The 23,452-nt window shown below is 42.8% G+C and overlaps 1 protein-coding gene across 4 annotated transcripts in view; it reads left to right on the forward strand.

Moving 5' to 3' along the window:
• ANKS6 (ankyrin repeat and sterile alpha motif domain containing 6) overlaps positions 1-23,452 on the forward strand; it is a 90,632-nt gene that overhangs the window by 48,027 nt on the left and 19,153 nt on the right. For 3 of the 4 annotated variants that reach the window (XM_032765622.2, XM_032765620.2, XM_032765623.2), the window contains exons 12-14: positions 1,330-1,522; positions 3,611-3,727; positions 17,299-17,366. In XM_032765622.2, coding sequence (XP_032621513.1) covers positions 1,330-1,522; positions 3,611-3,727; positions 17,299-17,366 — 378 coding nt within the window. The remainder of the gene's footprint in view (positions 1-1,329; positions 1,523-3,610; positions 3,728-17,298; positions 17,367-23,452) is intronic. The other variant, XM_032765621.2, reaches the window with a different exon arrangement.

A 23,452-nucleotide genomic window follows, 5' to 3' on the forward strand; every position in this document is an offset into this window, starting at 1 on the left:
GGGCAGATTGGCAGAGGCCTTGGAGGTTTTTCGCCTTCCTCTGCAGCATGGGGCATGGGTCACTTGCTGGAGGATTCTCTGCAGCTTGAGGTCTTCAAACCACAATTTGAAGACTTCAGTAACTCAGACATAGGTTAGGAGTTTGTTATAGAAGGGGATGGGTGGGAGATTAGATTCATAGAAGCGATGGTGAGCTTTGTAGTTGCAAAGAGTTCTTTCAGAAATAGTCCGTAGGTTACAGTCTAATGTCCATATTCAGGGTGATCCAGATGAGACTGGAGATCTCAATCTTACGACTTAAGCTTCCCCTGCATGAAGCATCAAGCAGATATGAGATAAAAAGGATTAGGACCCAAGGCATCTTTATACAGTTTCAGGCCTTCTTGTGACAGCTCGAAGTCCTTTGGCAAATAATAGGCAATTATGGGGACTTTTGAATAGATCTATTTCCTAAGCATCGCCGGTAATTATCCACATAGATTAACATAAGGCAATTTATCCATTAGGCAGTCTGTCGCAAACTTTAAAGAGACATATAAACAATGACATCATTTCATCCAAATTTAATCTAAATGTTAATATTCCCTTTTAATCTTTGAATTAGCAGCTATAGTGACAGACAGGAAGTGTCTGTTTACATCACTAGCATTAAAAAAGATATGAGCACATACATACAATTAGTATCACCTCTAAGTTCTAACAAGACAGGTTTGCATTTCAAAGTGCTAATCTGTCTACCATGGAGTGGCCCTAATTACCATTTACATATTGTTCTAGCATCTCACTAATGGTTGACTCTGGGTCATTTAATCTGTGAGCCGCTTAAACCTTTCTGGCCATACATCACACTTTGTATCAAATTTGTTGCAATTGTATAACAGTGATAGCAACAATGATTTGCATGGTCAGATTTTAATTAGGTAATATGACAGATGGTTAATCAGATGAACTTAAGTATGTTGTTGAATCAGGGCCTAAATTATGTTTTTAAATCAGTAGTGTTTCAGTTAAATCTGTGAATGAAAAAGTTGTATCCAAAGTTAAGATGTTATCCTTTATAAACAGTTATTTAAATGAACATTTACACCTCTTTTTGTCTGGAGTGGGAAATTATTGCTTTATTCCAGTCCTGAGAGATTAACAAATATCCTTTCCTTTTGGGGTGAAACTTTCAGTTGGTGTGAATCTGTGCAGCTCCATTGACTTCAATGGGACATAAGCACAATCTTAAAGATCTGTTTAAGTGCTTTGCTGAATTGGGGCCTTAATTATAATGATTAATTGTATGGTAGTTTTAGTTGACAAAAACATTTCTATTGTTAACTGTAGCAGAAACTGGAGATGAACAAAAGACCTCCATCTGGGACCTCATCTACATCTAAAAGCACATCACCAACTCTCACACCATCCCCATCCCCATCTCCATCCCCTAAGGTTCACAATGCGGAGTTCTGTCTCTCTTCCTCTCACAGACAAGCCCAGAGCAATGGTGGCTCCAGCAGTGGAACTATTACTGATGAAGGTGAGTAGATCACTATAGTTAAGAAAACAAAGTTTTAGAAGCCATAATGGTACTGGTTTTGTGTATGAGGGGAAAAAATGGGTCTTGTTTCCTTTTTAGAAATTTAACAATATTCTGTTTCTATGCATTTGAGATTGGCAGCTCCTTAACTCTTCAACTGCTCCAGCCCTCAAAGCCTTTAAGTCCCATCCACATGGAAGGGTTTCTTTGGTGTGTGACGGGCACTGTCAGTCATGTAGCAGAGCTGCTCTGCCCCACATCCTCTACTGTAAATCCTCCTTTCTACACTTTGCACAGTGTAATTTGAGAGTAGCAAGTGCCCTTTTGATTATGTTCCATATGGAACTGAAATTGACATGGTTCTTTTTATTTAACAAATTCATTTAAAAACTACATTATGTTATGACAGTTTGGATTGATGATGTCATCAGGTACTAATCCTCTTTAATTGTAGTAGTGCATTATATTTATTTTGTTCATTTATTATTCTTTGAGAGAGTGAGGGGTTTTAAAGAACTGTTTAAAATGTTTAGGACTTTCCTAGTTAGATTACGTTTTTTAAATTGAAATTTTGGGTCGAAGCTACTGTCCTGATAAAAATTACCCTGTTAACGCTATTGAAAATAGAAAATAGTTGATTTTGATATTTCTGGAAATTGGATTGTTAATATACGAGTCCTCTTAGAATTTTAGATAAAACATCCCTAACTGTCTTATATCATTTCTGTTGATGCACTTTATTCATTTTGAGAAAGTCAGGACTGATTCTACTTTCACATATTCTAATTTTATGTTGGTGGGTTGAATTCCATTTACTTTAGTGGATTGACTTCCAATTTATATTAACGTAAAGAGGAGCAGAATTTGCCTTGCTAACTGTTCTTGTACTGCAGACTTGCTGTTATAGAGAGGACCTACTAATGCCCAGTCAAAAAGGCATCTACTAATGCCCAGTCAAAAAGGGACCCTGGTGGCTCTGGTCATTACTACTGACTGGACCGTTAAAAGTGTGGTTGTTGGTACAGTGGGGCTAAGGCAGGCTCTCTGCGGCTCCCGGAAGCGGTGACATGTCCTCTGGCTCCTAGGCACAGGGGCAGCCAGGAAGGCTCCATGCGCAGCCCCTGCCCTGAGTGCTGGCTCCGCACTTCCCATTGCCCGGAAACTGTGGCCAATGGGAGCTGTTGGGGCAGTGCCTGCAGGCGAGGGCAGGGCCCCCACCCCTGCCCTGAGCCCCCTCCTACACTTTGAACCCCTCGGACTCAGCCTGGAGCCCTCTCCTGCATTCCAAGCCCACTGCCCCAGCCCAGAGCCCCCTTCTGCACTCTGAACCCCTCAGCCCTGCCTGGCGCCATCTCCTGCACCCTCGGCCAGAGCCTTCACCCCTTCCCATATCCCTGCCCCAACCCAGTGAAAATGAGCGAGTGAGCAAGAGTAGGGAAAAGCGAGCAATGGAGGAAGGGGGAGGGATGGAGTGAGTGGTAGCTGGGCCTCAGACTAGGGGCGGGGCTGGGACTGGGTCTCAGGGTAAGGGACGGGGAAAGAGTATTCAGTTTTCTGCAGTCAGAAAGTTGGCAAGCGTGTCCTGTAATGGACCTCAACCACATTCTGAACACTGACTGACAAGTTAACCACATCCATGAAGGCCTTAGAACCAGCTGAAATTCTTCAAATCTGGCATCCAAACTGCTCCCCTTGCAAAAACCTGGAACTGTGTCACAGTCCCAGACCTGATGCTTCCGTGCTACAGTAACATTGTTCACAGAAGCTCTGCTCTGAGCTTGAGGATTAAGACTCTCTGGCTACACCAGTGGTGCTGTGGAACTGTAAGGTTCCTCACCTCCAGTGACATAAGGGTTCAGAGACCCTATGGCAGTGCTAGAGCCGCATTGCTGAGCTTACTCAGTGGTAGTGCACACACACTCAGAAGTCTTATGATAAGCAAAATTAATATATGCAAAGGACTTGTTACCATATTTAAGATTTTCTTTATTTCACACAGAAGAAAATTAGGCAGTTGATTTGCACATATTCTTATAATATAGTTACAGGGAGCACAGTGCTTAAACAATTTGTGTGGTTTCTTTTTAGGCAACCAGTTGGGGGACAACCAAAAACTTGTCCATAGTTTGAGAACCTCTGACATAGAGAATCATGAAAGAAGAAACCATGTGAGAGTAAAAGGAGTTTGTGAAAACTTGGAGAAAGGTAATCTCTCTCATGCAGAATGACATTGAAAGGGGGCTTTAAATCTGAGCACAGTAGAAGTATTAGTTGATAGATCCTTCAGAGCCCTTTTTCCCTCCAGTGACATAATTGATAAAATTATACATTATTATCAACAAAAAAGTTCTGATGAGAAGGGCTAGAGAGCACAATATCGTTTGTGAAACCCCAAAATCCAGATATTTCAGGATTTATCACTAATTACACTGAGATTGTTCAGAGAAATGAGAGAACTAGTTAAGGAACTGAGGAAAAAAGGGATATAAGGAAAAATGGGGGTTCCTAATTAACCTTATCTTCTCCTATAAGAATAAAACCTTTAGATTTTACTGCTGACCAGTATGAGTAAGCGTTCACAATCTGACCCTTTCCTTTTAAAGATCTAAGGATGTCTACACTAGACTTTACCTTGGGGATCAGCCTATGGTATAGAACAAACATTTGTAGCATGGATCAAATGTGTGGGAAGTGTCCTCACCACTTTTAGAAATATGTGAAGTATGTTGAATTAACTGGCAGTCAATTAACTTGAGGTAGAAGTGTCTAATGAAAACAAGCATTAAGATGACTGCTACCTGGGTTGTCCACAACCTTGAAGCACCCCTCATTTGTAAACAGGGATGCTCCCAAGAGGGACTTAAAGGAAGACTCAGTCCTTCAAGATACCTTTTATTTTATTTTGAGTTTTTGTAAAACTGAGAGGGATTTCATAACTGCTAAGACCAGAAGGGACCATTGTGATTATCTAGTTTGACCTCTTGTATAACAAAGGGCCATAGAACTTTCCCAAAATAATTCCTAGAGCATAGAAAAACATCCATCCTAGATTTAAAAATTGTCAGTGATGGTGAATCCACTGTGACCCTTAGTAAAATGTTCCAGTGATTAATTACCCTCGCTGTCAAAAATGTACACCTTATTTCCAGTCTGAATTTCTCTAGCTTCAACTTCCAGCCATTGGATCATGTTATACCTTTGTCTGCTAGATTGAAGAATCCATTATTAAATATTTGTTCCCCATGTAGGTACTTAAGAGATTGTAATCAAATGACCCCCTTATCCTTGCCTTTGTTAAGTTAAATAGATTGAGCTCTTTGAGATATAGCTATAAGGCATTTTTTCTAATCCTTTAATCATTCCCATGGCTCTTCGCTGAACCCTCTCCAATTTATCAACATTCTGAATTGTGAGCACCAGAACTGGACACTGTATTCCAACAGTGGTCGCACCATAGCTAAATATAGAAGTAAAATAACCTCTTTAGTCTTATTTGAGATTCCTGTTTATGCCACTCAGGATCTCTTTTGCCACAATGTTGTATTAGAAGCTCATGCTCAGTTGATTATACACAATGACTCACAAATCTTTTTCAGAGTCACTGCTTCCCAGTATAGAGTTCCCCATCCTCTAAGTATGGCCTACATTCTTTGTTCCTAGATGAGTACATTTACATTTGGCCATATTAACATGCATATTGTTTCCTTGTGCCCAGTTTGCCAAGTGATCCAGACTGTGGTTTATCAGTGACCTATCATCTTAATTATTTACCACTCCCCCAATTTTTGTGTCATCTGAAAACTTTTATCAGTGATGATTTTATGTTTTCTTCCAGGTAATTGACAAAAATGTTAAATAGCGTAGGGCCAAGAACTCATCTCTGTAGGACCCCACTAGAAACGCACTCACTTGATGATTTTTCTCTGTTTACAGTTAAATTTTGAGAGTTATCAGTTAGCCAGTTTTAAACCATTTAATGTGGGCCCTGTTAATTTAATATCATTCAATTTTCTTCATCAAAATCTTGTTTGGGTACCAAGTCAAACACCATACAGAAGTCTAAGTATATCATGTCAACACTGTTACCTTTATCAGCCAAGCTTGTAATCTCATCACAAAAAGATATCATTAATTTGACAGGAACTATTTTCCATAAAGCCATTTTGATTTGTATTAATGACATTATCCTCCTTTAATTCTTTATTAATCGAGTCCCATATCAGTAGCTCCTTTATCTTGTCCAAGATTGATACCAGGCTTACAGGTCTGTGATTACCCAGGAAGTCCTGTTTACTCACATTAAAAATTCGCACATTAGCTTTCATCCAGTCTTCTGGAACTTCCCCAGTGCTCTAAGACTTTTTGAAAATCAATGTTAATGGTCCAACAAACTCCTGAGTCAGATCTTTTAAAACTCTTAGATGCAAGTTATCTGGACCAGCTAATTTAAAAATGTCTGACTTTAGTAGCTTTTGTTTAACATCCTCCAGAGATATTAGAGGAATGGAAAGAATATTATCATTACCATCATCTGTTTTTTCCCCAAATATGGAACAGAAATCTTTACTGAAGATGTTTGACTTTTCTGCATTATTATTGATAATTCTACCATTTCCAGCTAGTAATTGAGCAATACCGTTGTCAGGATTTTTGTTTGTTTGTTTGCTTCTAATATATTTTAAAAACTCCTTATTGTCCTTAATTCTGCTGGCCATATATTTCTCCTTGTGTCTCTTTGCTTCCCTTATCAGCTTTCTACAGTTCCAAATTCCTGATTTATATTCATTACTATCAAATTCCCCTTTTAAGTCCTATTTGGTGTGATTGTATTAATGGGGGAAAGAAAAAGATAGTTAAAAGTGGAAGAAGAAAATATAAAGAGAAGAACATTTGTGAGACGCTTGCAAATGTCGTTATTTAAAGTAAGTCTGTAGGATCTCCAAGATATATGTTTTTACAATATTATTATTATTATTATTGTGTAATTCCATAATTTACATTTTTGTAATTTTCAGTTTGGTTGCTTATTTTACTTTAGCTTCTCAAATTAAATTGTCTTTTTTGGTAGAATGGCAGAAAGAGAGTATAAATCAGGTGAGGAGATGAGACTACAGAAATGGCTAAGACAATATGTCCAGTCTAATATTAACAGAGATGACTATTTGTAGAATTCTGTTGATATAGTTTAAATATGTATCTGATTGTGATAAAATTTCAGTGTGTTTGAAAAAAGATGTTTAGCTATCAAGGCCTCCAAGTTTTAATTTCTCCAGATCTTGCAAGGGAAACCTAAGCCCACAGGTTGAAATTCAGTAATCAGATTGTGTCATGTACCAAGGTCTTTGTCGTGCAGGAGAAAGGGAAGGGCTGTTAGGAAGCCAGTTATGGCTTCTGTATTCTTAATCTGTCCCAGCCCTTCACTAATGGACCATATGCAAACTATGATTGACATAAATTGCACAAAGCAGATCAAGCATTGCAAAGAGATCAGAATCTGGTCCCAAATATTTAAAAGCGTGATCTGAATAAGATTAATGTACAGAAGGCAGCATTTTGTGTAACAAAGCTGCATGCTATGAGAATAAGAAATAAGAAATATGTTTATCTTGACTTTGAAACTTGATATTTTTAATTTTCAAAATGTCCTAAACCAACTTCAATGGAGGGTCAGTTGTTTGGAATTATTAATGACTGATTTTTCCAAAAATAAATATTTACTGTTTTTCTAAGAAGAACAAGCCCTTAAGCACTCAAGTTACTGGAGTTTAGAAATTTATTCTTGATGTGTGGAAAATTGATACTGTTGGAGTTATGCAACATATCTCACTTGCAGCACCATGAGAGAGATTTATTTTTTTTTCTCCTGTCCAGCTGAGATATAATTCATTTATTTTTCTGAGGCTATTATAATATGTGTTCTGTTTTTTCCCCATATTCTTGGCTAAAATGCGTTAGGCTATTCTTGTGTCGTCTTTTAAAACTAAAACATAAAATAAGGAAACAAAAATCTGAAAGACTTTAGTAAGAAAGTTTTTTGATGCTAAGGAATGCTTGAGGATTCTCTAAACTCTGTTGAGTAGGTCACTCACCTGGGAGCTAGGAGATGTGGAGTCAAATTGCTCATCTGAGTCAGGCAGAGAGAAGATTTGAATCACATTTCCTGCACCTCCCAAGAGAGTGACTTAATCATCATGCTGTAGAATCACTGCATCTGTGACTCTGTCTCAGTGAATAATTATATATTTATACAAAGTGGGACAGCTTCAGAAGGAGAGATTGAGAGCAATCCTCCCCAGAATAGCCTATAACCTGGTGGTTAGGCTACTCATCTGGGAGGAGGGAGATCTGAGTTTAGAAGTCCTTCTGCAGAGTGTGGATTCTAACATGCGTTTCCCACATCCCAGGCAAGTACTTTAACCATGAGGCTAAAGATTATTGTGGATAGACAGACACACACATACACAGTTTTCTGAAGCTGACCAGACCTTTTCCAATTTGCTGACAAATATGAATAACATTTTTTGAACAATATTGAATATTCAAGAAGAGAAGTACTGCAATTCTGGGCCAGACCAATGGTCCATCTTGCCCACTATCCTACCAGATTTTCAGGGAAATGTACAGAACAGGACAGTGAGAATAATCCAATCCATGTTTGTCTTTCAGCTTTGGGTAGTCAGAGGTTTAGGGTTGCCTGATCATGGGGAGGCATCCCAGACCATCTTGATAATAGCCATTGATGGACCTATCCTCCATGAATTTACCTAGTTCATTTTTGAACCCAGTTATACTTTTTGGCCATCACAACATCCCATGGCAATGCGTTCTACAGGTTAATTGTGTGTTGTGTGAAAAAGTATTTCCTCTTGTTTATATTAAACTGCTGTCTATTAATTTCATTCGGTGACCCCTGATTTTTTTGTATTGTGGAAAAGAGTAAATAACACTTCACTATTAACTTTTTCCGTACCATTCATGATGTCAGACTTTGATCATATCCCATTTTAGTTGCCTCTTTTCTAAGCTGAACAACCCTAGTCTTTTTAGTCTCTCCTCATATGGAAGTTGTTCCATACCCTTTATCATCTTTGTTGGCCTTCTCTGAACCTTTTCCAGTCCCACTGTTTCCTTTTTCAGATGGGGCAACTAGAACTGGACAAAGTGGTGTGGGTTCAGCATGGATTTATATAGTGACATTACGATATTTTCTTGCCTTACTTTCTACCCCTTTTCTAATAGTTTCTAGTATTCTGTTAGCCTTTTTTACTGCTGCTGTGCACTAAGCTGAAGTTTTCAGAGATCTATCCACTGTGACTCCAAGATCTTTCTTGAGTGGTAACAGCTAATTTAGAACCCTTCATTATGCACATGTAGTTGGGATTACCCCACTACTCTTGAGTTTTTGGTTTTCTGGCCAAACCAACAAATCTATTATTATCTCAGCCCTAGGTGGACATGATAAGATTTCTCATATTTGGTAGCCCTCAACAATAATAAAAAACAACAACCGTGTCTCTGATATATGAGTATTACATAGTTTTGGTTTTTTTTACTAGCAGTCATTGTCTTTGAGATGATTGTTACATGGGAAATGCTCTTTCTGGCATAACATTTGAATAGTTATGGAGTCATTGTTAGGCTCAATGGTTGATTGATTAAATTATTAGCAATATATAATCAGAAGTAGCATACTATTCACTTGAATGAATTATTTGTTTGTGTACTAAAATTGGTGGTCAGTCTTAATAATATAGTTAAATAATGAAAGGCAATAACTGAAATTAAGAAAAAGCAACTTCATATTACCCTTATACAAACAATGCTCTTTAAATTGGATAAGTTGATTCTTATAGAGGCTGCTTCATTTTGGTATACATAGTTGGTATCAGTACCTATAAAACTGTTTCTGTTTTTCAAATGTGCATTTCACAATAGGTGTGTGTGCTCGCCATGTGCAACAATGCCGGAAGTTTTTCCCCTAGCAGTACAGTAGGGGAGCGCTTTTAGCGACCCTGGAGTGGCGCCTCTATGGCGCAGTATAAGGGGTGCTGCGCGCTACTCCCACCCTCAGTTCCTTCTTGCTGCCAGTGAAAGTGCATCGGAACTGCTCCGCCCCAGCTTGGCTGCAGATTCCCTCTTGGACTCTGTTAGTTCATAGTTAGTAGTACCTGCAGTTAAAGTAGTTTAGTTTAGAGTTAGTTTAGTGCACCTGGGTTGGGACATGCCTCGAGCTTTAAGTCATGCGACACTTGCAAGCAGCCGATGCCCGTGAATGATCCGCATGCGGACTGTTTACACTGTCTGGGGGAAACTTATCTCAGCGATCACTGCAACATTTGCAGATCCTTCAAGCCTTGGACCAAGAAGGAACGGGACATTCGGCTCTGAGCCATTTTGGTGGAGTCGGCCTTGACCCTGACTCCAGTGCGCCACTCTGAGTCAGCACCAAGCACCACAGCGTTGGTGCATGGCAACGTGCTGGTGCCTTCCACCAGCGGGCACTGCTCCCTGTCCGTGGGACACTCCAAGAAAGCTAAGAAGAGGTCTTCTCTGCCAAGACACCGGAGTAATACCAAGGGAGAGACTAGACCCAAGTTGGGCAGTTCTCGGTTCCCGCTGGGCTTCTGGCCTCTGACTCACATTGAGCGGGAACTGAGAACTGGCCCACTCTGTGCCGACCTCCCCGGACATCTGGGTGCCTTCCACGCCAGAGGCCCTGCAAGCAGCCCGGGACATTATGCCTCTGCTGGTACCAGGGGCACTGCCACCGTTGGCTCCCTGGTCCAGAGGCAAACCACTGCTTCGATCCCCGCAGTCACCCCCTGGTCCCTGTTGACCCCCACCAGGTTGTCTGGCTGAGTACCGACGGGCAGGGGTTCCAGGCAACGCTCCGCCTTGAGGGACCATAGACCTCACGAGGAGAGCGTGCCCCGTCGAAACCGGGACAAACGGCACCGGAGGTCATTGTCTCTGAGAGGCTACCATAGCCCTTCGTGGTACAGGCACCTACGCCGTTCCCGTTCTTAGTCTCGCTCAAGGTCATTGCTGCGGCACCACTCCTGGAGTCCTGGGCGTTGATCGCTGGCACCTCGCCATTGCGGATCTGTCCGTTGGAGCCGATCGCGGAGCAGCTCTACCGGCGGTACTCCCGCTCCACCATGCCGGGATCATGGTCTTGTGGTCGGCACGTTCCCGACACCACCACTCCTCCTGGTCCCGGGATAGTGGCAGGTCATATGCCAGTTTGGCCTCCCTTCGCACTCATCAGTCATTGAGACAGGCTAGTCAGGCTGAAGAGCCTGCTCCACCAGTGCCACAGCAGGTTCAGTGGCACCGGGCTCCTTGGCCATCACCGTGGTACCAATGGGCTCCGTGGCCCCCGATGCAGCTCCCAGTGGAGGTTTGCTTGGTGGCCGGAGCCTCAGAGAGACCGTCGGCCTCCCTATCTCAGCCTTCCAGGAAGGAGTCGGTGGGGCATTCATCACCGGTTCCACGCCTGGAAGGAAACCAAGATGTGGTACCTGTGGGTACGCAGAGTACTGTACCCCCATCCCCTCATCCTTCCTGATGAGGCGATTATGGCCCCTCCTCCACCTGTCCCGCATGAGGACTCTAAAGCCCACCAGGAACTGTTGAAAAGGGTGGCATCAAGCCTTAACCTTCAAGCCAAGGAGGTGAAGGAACCCTCAGGCTCCCACTTCAATGTCCTCTTGGCCTCAGTGCAGCGCAGGGTGGCCCTCCCACTCCATGAAGGGGTGGCAAAGATTCAGATGCCTTGTGGTAAGCCCTGGCTTCCTTGCCCCACATCTCTAAGAGGGCGGAACGGAAGTACTTCATGCCCGCCAAGGGGCATGAATACCTGTACACCCACCCTGCCCCCAACTCCCTGGTGGTTGAGTCAGTCAACCACAGGGAGAAGCAGAGCCAACCAGCCCTTACTCCTAAGAATAAAGACTCAAGGAGACTGGATCTATTTGGGAGAAAGGTTTATTCATCCTCAATTTTCCAGTTAAGGGTGGTGCACCACCAAGCCTTCCTGGGGAGATACGAGTTCAACTTGTGGGGCTCTCTGCCCAAATTCGAGGACTCCCTCCAAGAGTGTGATAAGAAGGATTTCAAGGCTCTGGTGAAGGAGGGTACAGCAGCTGCCAGGGCGACCCTTCAAGCAGTGTCGGATGCTGTGGATACGGCTGCAAGGTCTGTGGCCTCCGCAGTGTCCATCAGGAAGGCATCGTGGTTCCTACTGTCTGGGCATACCAGCGAGGCGCAGAACTTCTTACAGGACCTTCCATTCGATGGTAAGGCCTTGTTTGCTGAACAGATGGATGTGAAATTGCATGGAAAGATTCCCGCAAAAAGCTTAAGACCCTGGGCCTCTGTGTCCCAGCTCTGGCCAGGACCAAGTTTAAGCCGCAGCAGGCTCCCACTCAGGCCACCCACGCTAAATATGAGCACCCTTATAAAAGGTCAAGGGACTATAAGAAACACCCGTAGAGGCAATCTCGGTCTGTGCCCCAACCTGGGCCTTCCAGGAGCAAACAGGTTGGAAAGCGTCAGTTTTGACGGGATGCCCGGATGCGACTTACCAGTTTGTACCAGAGATCCACCCACAATAAAGCTTCCTTTCTCCAGCCAGTTGTGTGCTTTTCTCCCGGAGTGGTCGCGGCTGACGTTGGACCGATGGGTCCTCAACGCCGTCTCCCGGTGCTACACTCTCCAGTTTACCTCTACACCGCCCACCCACCCTCCATCCCCATCCCTCCTTGGGGACCCCTCTCATGAGGCACTGCTCAGGCAGGAGGTGGGACGACTCTTTGGCCTAGGAGTAGTGGAAGTGGTGCCAGCCGAGTTCAGACACAAGGACTTCTACTCCTGCTACTTCCTTATCCCGAAGGCCTCAGGGAGGCTCTGGTCCATCCTGGACATGTGAGGCCTGAACCAGTACATGGTAAAGCTCAAGTTTCACATGGTCTCTCTGGACTCCATCATCCCCTTCCTGGATCCTGGGGACTGGTATGCTGCCCTCAATCTGCAGGACATGTACTTCCACACCGATATTTTCAAGGGGCACAGACGTTTTGTCTGTTTCACGGTTGGGCAGGAACATTACTAATGTATGGTCCTCCCATTTGGCCTGTCCACTGCTCCCAGATCTTCCCCTTTCTCGATGACTGACTGGTCAAGAGCAGCTTCAGGTTGCAGGTGCGGGATCACATGTCACTCCTCCTGTCCATGTGCACCACTCTGGGCCTGTTGGTAAACAACACCAAGTCCACGTTAGGCCCAGTGCAGTGCATAGAGTTTATTGGGGCAGTGCTGGACACTACATTGGCCAGGGCCTCCCTCCCACTGGACAGATTTGAAACCCTAAGGGAGCTCATCGGCACAGTCACAGGGTTCCCCGTGACCACAGCCAGAGCGTGCCTCCGGTTCCTGGGTCACATGTCGGTGTGCACATATGCGGTTCACCAAGCCAGACTCAGGATGAGGCCTCTCCAGCTCTGGTTGGCCTTGGTGTTCTCCCAATCCAGAGGCAGGATGGACAAGGTCCTCACTGTGCCTGAACCAGTGATCGCCTCCCTACAATGGTGGTCCTCCCTGGGGGAACGTGCTCCATGGGGTCCTGTTTAGGAGCAGGCCCCTATCAGTGGAGCTGGTGTCTCACACATCAGATCTGGGGTGGGGAGCCCATGTGAGGAACTTTCAGACCCAAGGTCTGTGGTCCGCGCAGGACTTTGCCCTGCATGTAAACATCAAGGAGCTCAGGGCAGCCCATCTGGCATGCGCGGCCTTCCATTCACACCTGGAGGGCAGAGTAGTTCAGGGTTCTCACTGACAACACAGCTTCAACGTTTTACATCAACAGGCAAAGTGGGGCCTGCTCCTCTTCCAGGAACCCTCAGGCTGTGGGACCTCTGTATAGCCCACAATATTTGCATGGAAGCCCGCTACTTACCGGGTACTTGGAACTTGCAGGCAGATCACCTGAGCTGAGACTTCTCCTCTCAGCATGAGTGGTCGCTACATCCAGAAGTGGTGCACAGGATTTTCCAAAAGTGGGGCACTCCCCAGTTGGACCTGTTCGCAGCACGGCAGAACTGCCAGTGTCCTCTCTTCTGCTCTGGAGGGCGGGTGGGCGTGGACACCATCTCTGATGCCTTCCTCCCATTCTGGTCAGGCCAGCTTCTCTATGCCTTTCCCCCAATCCTATTGATTGGCAAGGTCTTGGAGAAGATAAAAATGGACAGGGCCTAGGTCCTCCTGATTGCCCCGGAATGGCTCAGGCAACATTGGTACGGGACTCTCACAAGCCTGCTAGTCGCCCCACCATGGCTGTTGCCGTCCCGCCTGGACCTGCTCTCCCAGGACCAGGACCGCCTCCACCCCAACCTAGCAGCACTCCACCTCACGGCGTGGCTGCTCAGTGGTTAGGTCCGCTGCCAATTGCGAAGGCACAGTCTTGCAAGCCTTGTCAGCTACCTCTTTAGCCCATGTCCCCATTCAGGACATTTTTAGGGCTGCCACATGATCTTCGGCTCACACGTTCACCTCACATTATGCGATCGTCTCCCAAACCAGGGAAACACTGGGTTTGGCAGGGCTGTAGTCTGTCCCGAGAGTCCGAGAACTCCTTCCCACCTCCGACAGATATAACTTGGAATCACCTATTGTGGAATACACATGAGCAATCACTCGAAGAAGAAAAAACAGTTACTTTTCCGTAACTGGTGTTCTTCGAGATGTGTTTCTCATTTCCATTCCACATCCCACTCTCCTTCCCCTCTCTCGGAGTCGTCTGGCAAGAAGGAACTGAGGGAGGAGGGTGTGCATAGCGCACCTTATACCACACCATAGAGGGACCATTCCAGGGGTTGCTAGGGGTGCTCCTGCTAGGGGAAAAACTTCCGGCACCGGTGCATGTGGCGAGCACGCACACCTATTGTGGAATAGACATGAGCAAAAAGGTAATTGTCTTTTCTCCTCATGAAAGAAAACTGCAAGACATGGAAGGTAGTTACTATTATGTCAGGAATTACTGAGTGGTGCTGTTAACACATAATCTTACAAATTCTTTTTCTTAGCATGCGAATAGTGTACAGTCTTTGAATAAATGCTGTGTTTTTGTTACATTTGCGATGGAGCTTCTTTGGAGATAGTTGTTGAAAACAGCAAGTGTGGTTTGCTTTCTGCTCTAATCTTTCTAACTAGAGATAATAACTTGGAGCAGAGTGGCTTTCTGGGAACCAGGCAGTAGAGTTAGAGGGAATTGCACATATGTTGTTTGTGACCCACTGCAGTTCAAGAGCAAGTGTATAGAGTGTAAATAAATAACTTGAAAATATCCTCACTTGGCATCCTTGATTTCTCCTCCAAAGGGAAGCCAACCTGCCAGGCCACAAAGTCTGCTTCCACTTAGCACAGAGGCAACTGTCTATTTTCTAAAAGGAATCTTAGTAGAAGAAAAATGATTCCAGTGGGGCCCGTATGTGCTTCTAAATCAAGGGCTGTCAGCATTCAACATCTGCTTTAAGATTCTAGACATGTTTAAAGACGGGGAATTTGTGGTTGGCAGGAGCTTCAGTTGCACTATAGAATCAAAGCTTGATGGGGCTGTGACCACGTGCCTGGATGGGCCACACTGAGAATGCTACACTCGGGGCAGACTGCAGGGAATAGGGAAGACAATCTCCAAATCTGGTAGTTTATTCTATAATGAGATTCACCAAGCCAGTAACAAAACAACTTCTGTAACATCGCATTGATTAACAGGAAGCCAAATACAATCCCCGTTATGCATTCCAGCCCTTGGTCCCCGTCTAGACAGCCAAATCTAATACAGTGAGTGGCTACTGAAAACTAGATTCCCCATATGTGAGGTTTCCCCCATCTCATAGGACTGGACATTTATTCCCAGGTCAATATGAGTCTCAGATCTTACCCAATAATCACACAGATGCCAGTCCTTTAGTAATTTAAAAGACTAAAGGTTTAATACTAAAAGGAAAAAGAAAGAAAAGAGTTGCAAAAGGTTAAAAGATCAATTTACATACAAATATGTGTAAAATCCTTATGTCAGTTTCATAGCAGAGATGATGAGGCTGCTGATTTATACAAGTCTTTCTGGAATCAATCTAAAAAGTTATAGTCCAATAGACTGTCCAGGGGTAGAGTCTCTTCAAGTCTTTCTGTTCATTTCCATGTTATTCCGAAACATGATTTGGAAAATCTCTGTCTTATGACTCAGACTTTCCCTGTTCAGAGTTTAAGCAGACTATAAATGTCAGGATCAGGTGTGGTGCTTTCCTCTATAGTTCCCTAACAGGCTGACAAGCCTCTTGTCACAGCAGGGCACTCTCCACCTCCCCCATGGAAGAATAAGCAGTGCAGATCGTTGCTTTGCAGCTAATCTTCTATTTCCTATGCATATACGGTAAACTAGTTGTATTCATTCACATAAGGCAATTAGCCGGCAGTTCATTATAGCATAGACAATTAAGTTGAAGAGAATATAGATAATATGGTTAGTTTTAGGCAGTATCTTACATCTTTGATTTTAAAGATTAACTGACCCATTGGCATGCATATTATAAAGCAGTTAAGACATGAAAGGGAATTAGCATCTATAAACTAATCTGGTTACATTGTTAAACTTCTAACAAGATACAGGTAAACACAGACAAATACACTTAACATCTGCCCTTGATTTCTATTGCTACAAATAATTAGGTTAGTGATTACTGGTCTAGAGCATCTCTTTGAAATTCATATACAAGTACATTGTCTTGATAACATTTCAGAGCCTCTTGTTAAGTTGTTATGGGTCATACCAAGTTGACCAGTCTGTCAGTGTCACAAGGGCGCATTGCAGAATTCCCAAGAATGAAGGAATAAGATCCATTTAAACTACACTCGGATATGGCTTGAGAAGTATAAAGATGAAATATAAAGATTACAGTTATTTCTCTTGCCCTACAAAATATACACACAGGTCAATACAATTTTTTTTATCACATTCTCCCTTACAGTTAAAAGTTAACATCACAGATCATACTCCAGTCTAAGATCATGCCCCAGTCTCTCTGTGTGTAGAAATCAGCTTTGTGAACTGTTATTAATTCATGATGACTAGATTTCTTAGATAGACTACCTTAAGAAAAAAAGAGACCATTCTAAAGGATAGTTTTCAATATGTTGAACTTAAAAATAAATATAGCATTAAATATCGTGGGGCAGGACACGGTGAGAGGAAGAAGAAGGATGGATGTGGGGTATCGTAATCATAAAGGCCTCTTTTGTACCCCTTTCACCCCACCACCTCCAGCCAGTATGAGCTTTCTGTATTTTGTGGTTTGAATGACTCATCCCTCCCTGTTTTATGACCAGCCTGGGAGGGAGATGAGGGATGGGAAAAATAGCTGAAGTGACTGAACTTCCATACAGGTTATTGGAACCGTAGTTTGAAGAGACAGAGAAATCGTAGTCATCCAGGCTTTGGGGCTTACTTACAACTTCCATCATAACATAATTGTATGTAAAATGTAGTTAAAGGTATGACTAGATGTCTAACAAGTACAGTTTAGTATAGTAGGTCATTTTCACCTACTGTGTATGCATAGAATAAAGACAGTCTTGTTTTGCAATTTTGTATGAGTGGGTTCCTGGAATGTTTGCTTTAATTATCTGTATATCTTCATCAGTTAAAGTTCAATATATTTTCCCCACAGGTTACCAAAATTGAATTGTTTTAAACATTGTTTCTTTTTCTTTTATTAAAGATGAGCTGACTAGTATCCTTAAAAAATTGTCACTTGAGAAATATCAGCCCATTTTTGAAGAACAAGAGGTAAGGTGGTTTTTTGTTTTTGTTTTTTGAGTTTTAAGTGTTTAACTATTTTATTTCAGCAATTTCGCATGAATAATCTACTTATCTGTTTGAAACCTGTATTTTATTATCCAAGTAAAATCATGGCTCTGTGTTCCCTAAAGCTGTGCAGTTTGCAGCACAATTTACTCTTTGCTGCAGAACTGTTATCTAAAATCTCCATCTCAAAATCTCACAGAGTGTTCAGGGTCATGCATAAAGGTTATTCACCTCAGCCATAAAATATTGGGCTTGAATAATATTCATCTACATAATAGGGAAGATAATTGCCTCCACTGTAAGAATCACTGGGTGAAATTCCATGTTGTGTGTTATATAACACATCAGACTAGATGATGGTCCCTTCTGGTCTTAAAATGTATGATCTGAATTTTAGGTGCCGCAATTTCTGGATACCAAACTGAGACACCTTACATGGGCCTAATTTGCAGAAAATGCTGAGCACCCAGCTTCTGAAAATTAGGTCCCAAAAACCATTCTGTCCATGACAATTTGAAAAGCTTATGTTTATTTAATCCAGACCTGAAGAAGAGCTCTATGTAGGCTTAAAAGCTTGCCTCTTTCTCCAACAGAAGTTGTCCAATAAAAGATATTATCTCACCCACCTTGTCTCTCTAATATCCTGGAACCAACACAGCTACAACACCACTGCAAATAAAGGTTTATTGTAGCAGACATGAGTGTTGAGCTATGCGCATGCTAAAAAAAAGTTATTTTGATAAGTGCAAAACCAGACTGTACATTATGGGCAGAAAGGCCCCCTGACACTTCTCTCCACAGCCGCAGTTCTATACACACTTAAACACATGCATTTAAGTTTGCACACATGAGCAGACCCACTGAATGGGACTATTGATGTGCATAAAGGCAATCATGTATTTTCAGGGTCAGTGCCCAAAAATGTAAGTGAATTTTTTTGAGCATTATACTTAGCTGTGAGAGTCTAAAGTTAAAGAAGGAAGAGAAATAGCATGTGGCATTTTGAGTTTTGTGGAACATATTCTTCTATAATTTAAATTTGTTTTTTTTCTCCTAGGGAAATTATTTTGTATGTTTTATCCAATTATTTACTGAAAAAGAAAGCTGTGCTCTGCCAATCTGAGAATAAAGTGATAAATAGGAAAAACAGCACCAGTGTTTCAAAAAATCATAGAAAGAATATGAATTATAAAATATGCATATGCTATGTATGTGGAGATCATATCAGTGTGAAAAATGGAAAACACTCATTTTATCACATGCTTATGAATGCATCACTTAACTGTATTCCATTTCCCTGGAGCTTTTTCTGATATTCCATACTCCTCAGCTGTTTTAAAGAGCTTCTTTTTTTTTTTTAAGCCTCCTCCAAGAGAAATATTTGCTTTGTCCCCATGCCTCAAAATGTGTAATTGTCCCCAAAATTACCTACCCCAAAAACTAGGATTGGCAAAATTTAGTCTTGGGCCAGTAGCAGCTTTTCTAGATACATAAAAATGTCATAGCTTTGAAATCCAACATTTCATCAACAAGCAGGACTAGAAATGAGATTTGTGTACCACTGAGTAGGAGTACTTTTCAGCTTGCCAGTGAGACACGTAGCACTTGCTTTTAGCCCTTGGAGGGCCTGATATAATAGATTTTAAAGCCTTGGTGGTTTTATGTTTAGTTTTTCTATTTTAGTTCATTTTAGGAAGTATTTAGCATTTATTACCTTTAATGTTTCCCTCCTTATGAGTCTTGCACAGTTTGATACATGATTACCAAGACAACTGTCTTTATGGGTAGAAGGCTGCAAGACAGAGTTCCAATTAAAACTCTATAAAATATTCCTAAAATATGTTTTTCTGCAATACGTACCGTATATACTCGTTCATAAGCCAATTTTTTTTTAGTAAAAAGAGGAAGCACCAGAGATGGGGGTTGGCTTATGAATGGGTATAGAGAACGAGAGGTGGGACACAGACCCTCCCTCCAATAGTGGAAGCAAGGAGAGGCAACACAGCCAGCAGACAGAAGGGAAGAGGCGGGGCCAGAATCTCTCTGCTTCTGGCCATGCAGCTCTCCCTACAGTCTCTGAAGCAGCTGCAGCTCCGGGTCTGGTGCAGCCGTGTCACTTGGCCCTGCCCCCCAGAGCAGGCTGTGGCCATGCCACCCAGGCGCCGGAAGCCCACTGGAACACGCCACGGTCGGCCGCACTGCCTGGTCTGGCCCGCCGGAGCAGGCTGCAGCCGCACTGCCCAGCCTGCCAGAGCAGCTCCAGCCAGGCCAGAGACATCCTCCCCTGACTCTCCCCAGATAAGGTGGGAAGGGACGGGATCGGGAGAGTGTTGGGGTCCCAGGCTAGAGGTGGGGTCATGTGGGGAGTGGTCACAGGCGTTACTCCCCTGACTCCCAGCTTCTCCCCCCCAAAAAGTGTCCCCACCAGTTGCTGTCCCAGCCCGTCAGGGTAAGCAGCTGGCGTGCCGGGACACTTTATTTACTTAGGTTTACCTCTGTGCCTACGGACTCTCGAGGTAAACAAACCATCTCACCCACCAGTGGCTTATCCTGGTGGCCCGGGAGCCAAAGTTTGCTGACTCCTGAATTATAGGGTCGGATTATGAATGGGTTATAAAAATTTTCCATTTTTACTTATCCATCTTTAGGGGGGAGGGGGTCGGCTTATAAACGAACCGGTTTATGATCGAGTATATATGGTATATAGTATATAAATGATAGTAGCATCTTATTGTTCCGTTACAATGAGATGGATCAGAGAGTGATTGAGAGAGATATGATGATGATGTCACCAGATATGACCCCATACAGGACACAGTGTGGTATCTGATGTGATGTTATGTCCTAAACCATTCACTTAATCTGGGGTCTAACCTAATACCTTCTGCCACCTGACACTTAATTGGAAGACCTGCCATACCAAGGGAGCAAAACCACCAGGCTTCAGTTTATGGCCCAGAATTGATAAATCAATGACTAATTAATGGTGCCACCCCAAGAAATTATGAGGAAGAGATAGGTAAAAGCAAGAAGACAACTAAAATATAAAAAGAGAGGTGTTTTAAGATACTTGCAAAAAGACCTGTTAAGAAAAAATGGACATTTGTAAATGTAAGTGTTAAATTAAAAACTCCACTGTTTTTCCCCACATGAATAATTGGAGAGTTGTAAAAGAACTACATATTTATAATGATACTGTATAAATAACCTGTGATATATGGTATATATATTATAATTGTTTTTATTTAAGAAGAAAATTAGATTTTTTTTTATTTAAAAATATACAGAATTTATCTTAATAGAGAACTCATGAACTGGAGTAACCGTAATTGTGGGAAATAGATGCTCAGTAAAGGCTTAATAAGTAGAAGGACTTCCAGTCATATCTTTAGAAAATTGTAGGCAGTTATAACTAGAGTTTATATAGTGCTCTGTGGCTTCAAAGTATGGTGCAAGCTTTAACAATGCCTGTAACATCCCCGTGAGACGGGTAGGTCATGTGTTCTGCACACCCATCTGTAAAAACTGAGGTTGAGTGCAACCTACTCAAGGACACCCACTGTAACAGGACAGAGCCAAGATTAAGAACAGGGAGATCCTGGATACAGGACCTGTATTCAGGCCCCCTAGATCATCTGGTTCATTAACACAGACCCACCTAGAGATTAATGTTGTTATGGGGCAATAGAACTGAGGAAAAGAAAACTGTTAAACAGAGTTAACTGGGAGAAATTTTGTCCTGACACATCCTTTAGCAGCTTTACTTTTTTGTTCTAGCAACTTAACTTAAAGTGTAAGGGGTGCTAGCAGCCCAGAGAAATCTTGGTGATCAATAGCATGTATAGAAAAGCATGTGTGCTCCCAGCCTCAATACAGCAGACCGCAGAGGACAATACTATGAAAACCTGAAATGTGTACTACCAAGGTCCTTCTAGCTGAGCCCCATTAACATAGCAGACCCTAAACAATGATGGGCTTCTGTTATTGAAATGTTTTGTAAATGCAAACATCATGCTGACCCTTTGAAGAACATCAGTATTATACCAACATGTACAACACCACAGCACCCTATTTCAGATGTACCAGCACCCATGTACCTGTCCCACATAAATACTTGAGCTGCAGTGTTTCATAGATTCATAGATTTTTAAGGTCAGAAGGGATCATTATGACAACCAAATCTAGCCTTCTATTTAACACAGTCTATAGATTTCAGTCAGTGATTCCCACATCTGGTTTAACAACTTGTAGGTGAACTAAACAATATACTTTAGAAAGACATCCAGTCTTGATTTGAAGACATTTAAAGTAATGGAGAATTTGCCACACTCCTTGGAAAGCTGTTCCAGTTGTTAATTGCACTCACTGTTAAAGATTGACATCTTATTTTCATCTACAGTGGCCTACATGTCCTTTCCATAGACACTATGGAATATGGTCCCCATTATGTAAATATGGTGTACATTCTTTGTTCCTAGATTTATGGCCTGATATTTGCTTGTATTAAAACATTACGTGGTCATGTCAAACTTAACCAAGCAATCCGATTCACCCTGTATTAATGACATGTTCTTGATTTTATTTACCATCTCACCAAACTTTCTTTTTGTATTTTCTTCCGTCATTAATAAAATGAATAAAGGAATAAAAATGAATAAAAATCAATAATATCAGGCCACCATCTGATTAGCGTGGGACCCACTAGAAACACCCCTACTTGTTGGTGATTTTCCCATTAACAATTAGGTTTTGAGATTTTTCTCTTAGCTAGCTGTTAATCCATTTAATGGGTGCCGTACTGATTTTTGTATAGTGCTAGTTTATTAATCAGAATGTGATTCTTGATTCTAATTTAACTACCTTATGGAAATACAAGTGTACAGTAACTCTTCACTTAAAGTCGTCCTGGTTAATGTTGTTTTGTTGTTACATTGCTGATCAATTAGGGAATTTAAAGTTGTGCAATGCTCCCTTCTAAAGTTGTTTGGCAGCCGCCTGCTTGCAGGAAGAGTAGCCTGTTGCAGCTAGCTGGTGGGGGCTTGGAATCAGGGTGGACTGGCAGCCCCCCATCAGCTCCCCGTTCCCCTAAGTTCCCTGTGCAGCAGCTGCCAGCAGGCTAGCAATTGCAGCTATCCCTCCCCCCACTGCCATGTGCTGCTCCTGCTCTCTGCCTTGGAGCTGCTCCCTGAGCCTCCAGCTTGCTGGGGGGGGGGAGCTTAATGTCAGAGTGTCCCCATCCCCTGTGCTCCTACACCCCAATTACCCCATCTTCTCCATATAGAGCAGGGTGGGGATGCAGACCAGAGGGAGACAGAGAGCCTGGGGCAGCAGCTGCTCTCTCAACTTCCTGATCCACTTAAAAAGGCAATGCTTTTAAAAGTGGGTCGGCTTACTTAAAGGGGCAGTGTGCATTTCTCGCTCTCTCCCACATACAAGGTGTGTTTGTGTCTCTGCTATGCTATCTCCCCTCCCGTCCATTCCTCCTGCCTTGTAGAATGTGGGGCTGCATCAACAACAATGTGTTAACCTTTGAGGGTTCAACCGACTGCTAGTTCATCATATAGCACAGAGGTTCTCAAACTGAGGGTCGGTACCCCACAGAGGGTCATGAGGTTATTACATGGGGGGGGGTTGCAAGCTGTCAGTCTCCACCCCAAACTCTGCTTTGCCTCCAGCATTTATAATGGTGTTAAATATATAAAAAAATATTTTTAATTTATATGGGCGGCGGGGGGGTACCGGGAAGGGGGTCACTCTCAGAGGCTTGTTATGTGAAAGGGGTTACCAGTACAAAAGTTTGAGAACCACTGATTTAGCAGCAAGGTATTCCCTGGGAAACTATATATATAGTTTTTTGTCTGGTGAAAAAAATTTCCCTGGAACCTAACACCCCTTTTACATTAATTCTTATGGGGAAATTGTATTCGCTTAACATCGTTTCGCTTAAAGTCACATTTTTCAGGAACATAACTACAACGTTAAGTGGGGAGTTACTGCACTATATCAATATAGGTGCTCGTGCTCAAAGAACAAACCCAGCATGATGTCAGCTAGACAAATTCAAGCTG

This window comes from Chelonoidis abingdonii, chromosome 2, assembly GCF_003597395.2.
Source record: "Chelonoidis abingdonii isolate Lonesome George chromosome 2, CheloAbing_2.0, whole genome shotgun sequence".
NCBI lineage: Eukaryota > Metazoa > Chordata > Testudines > Testudinidae > Chelonoidis > Chelonoidis abingdonii.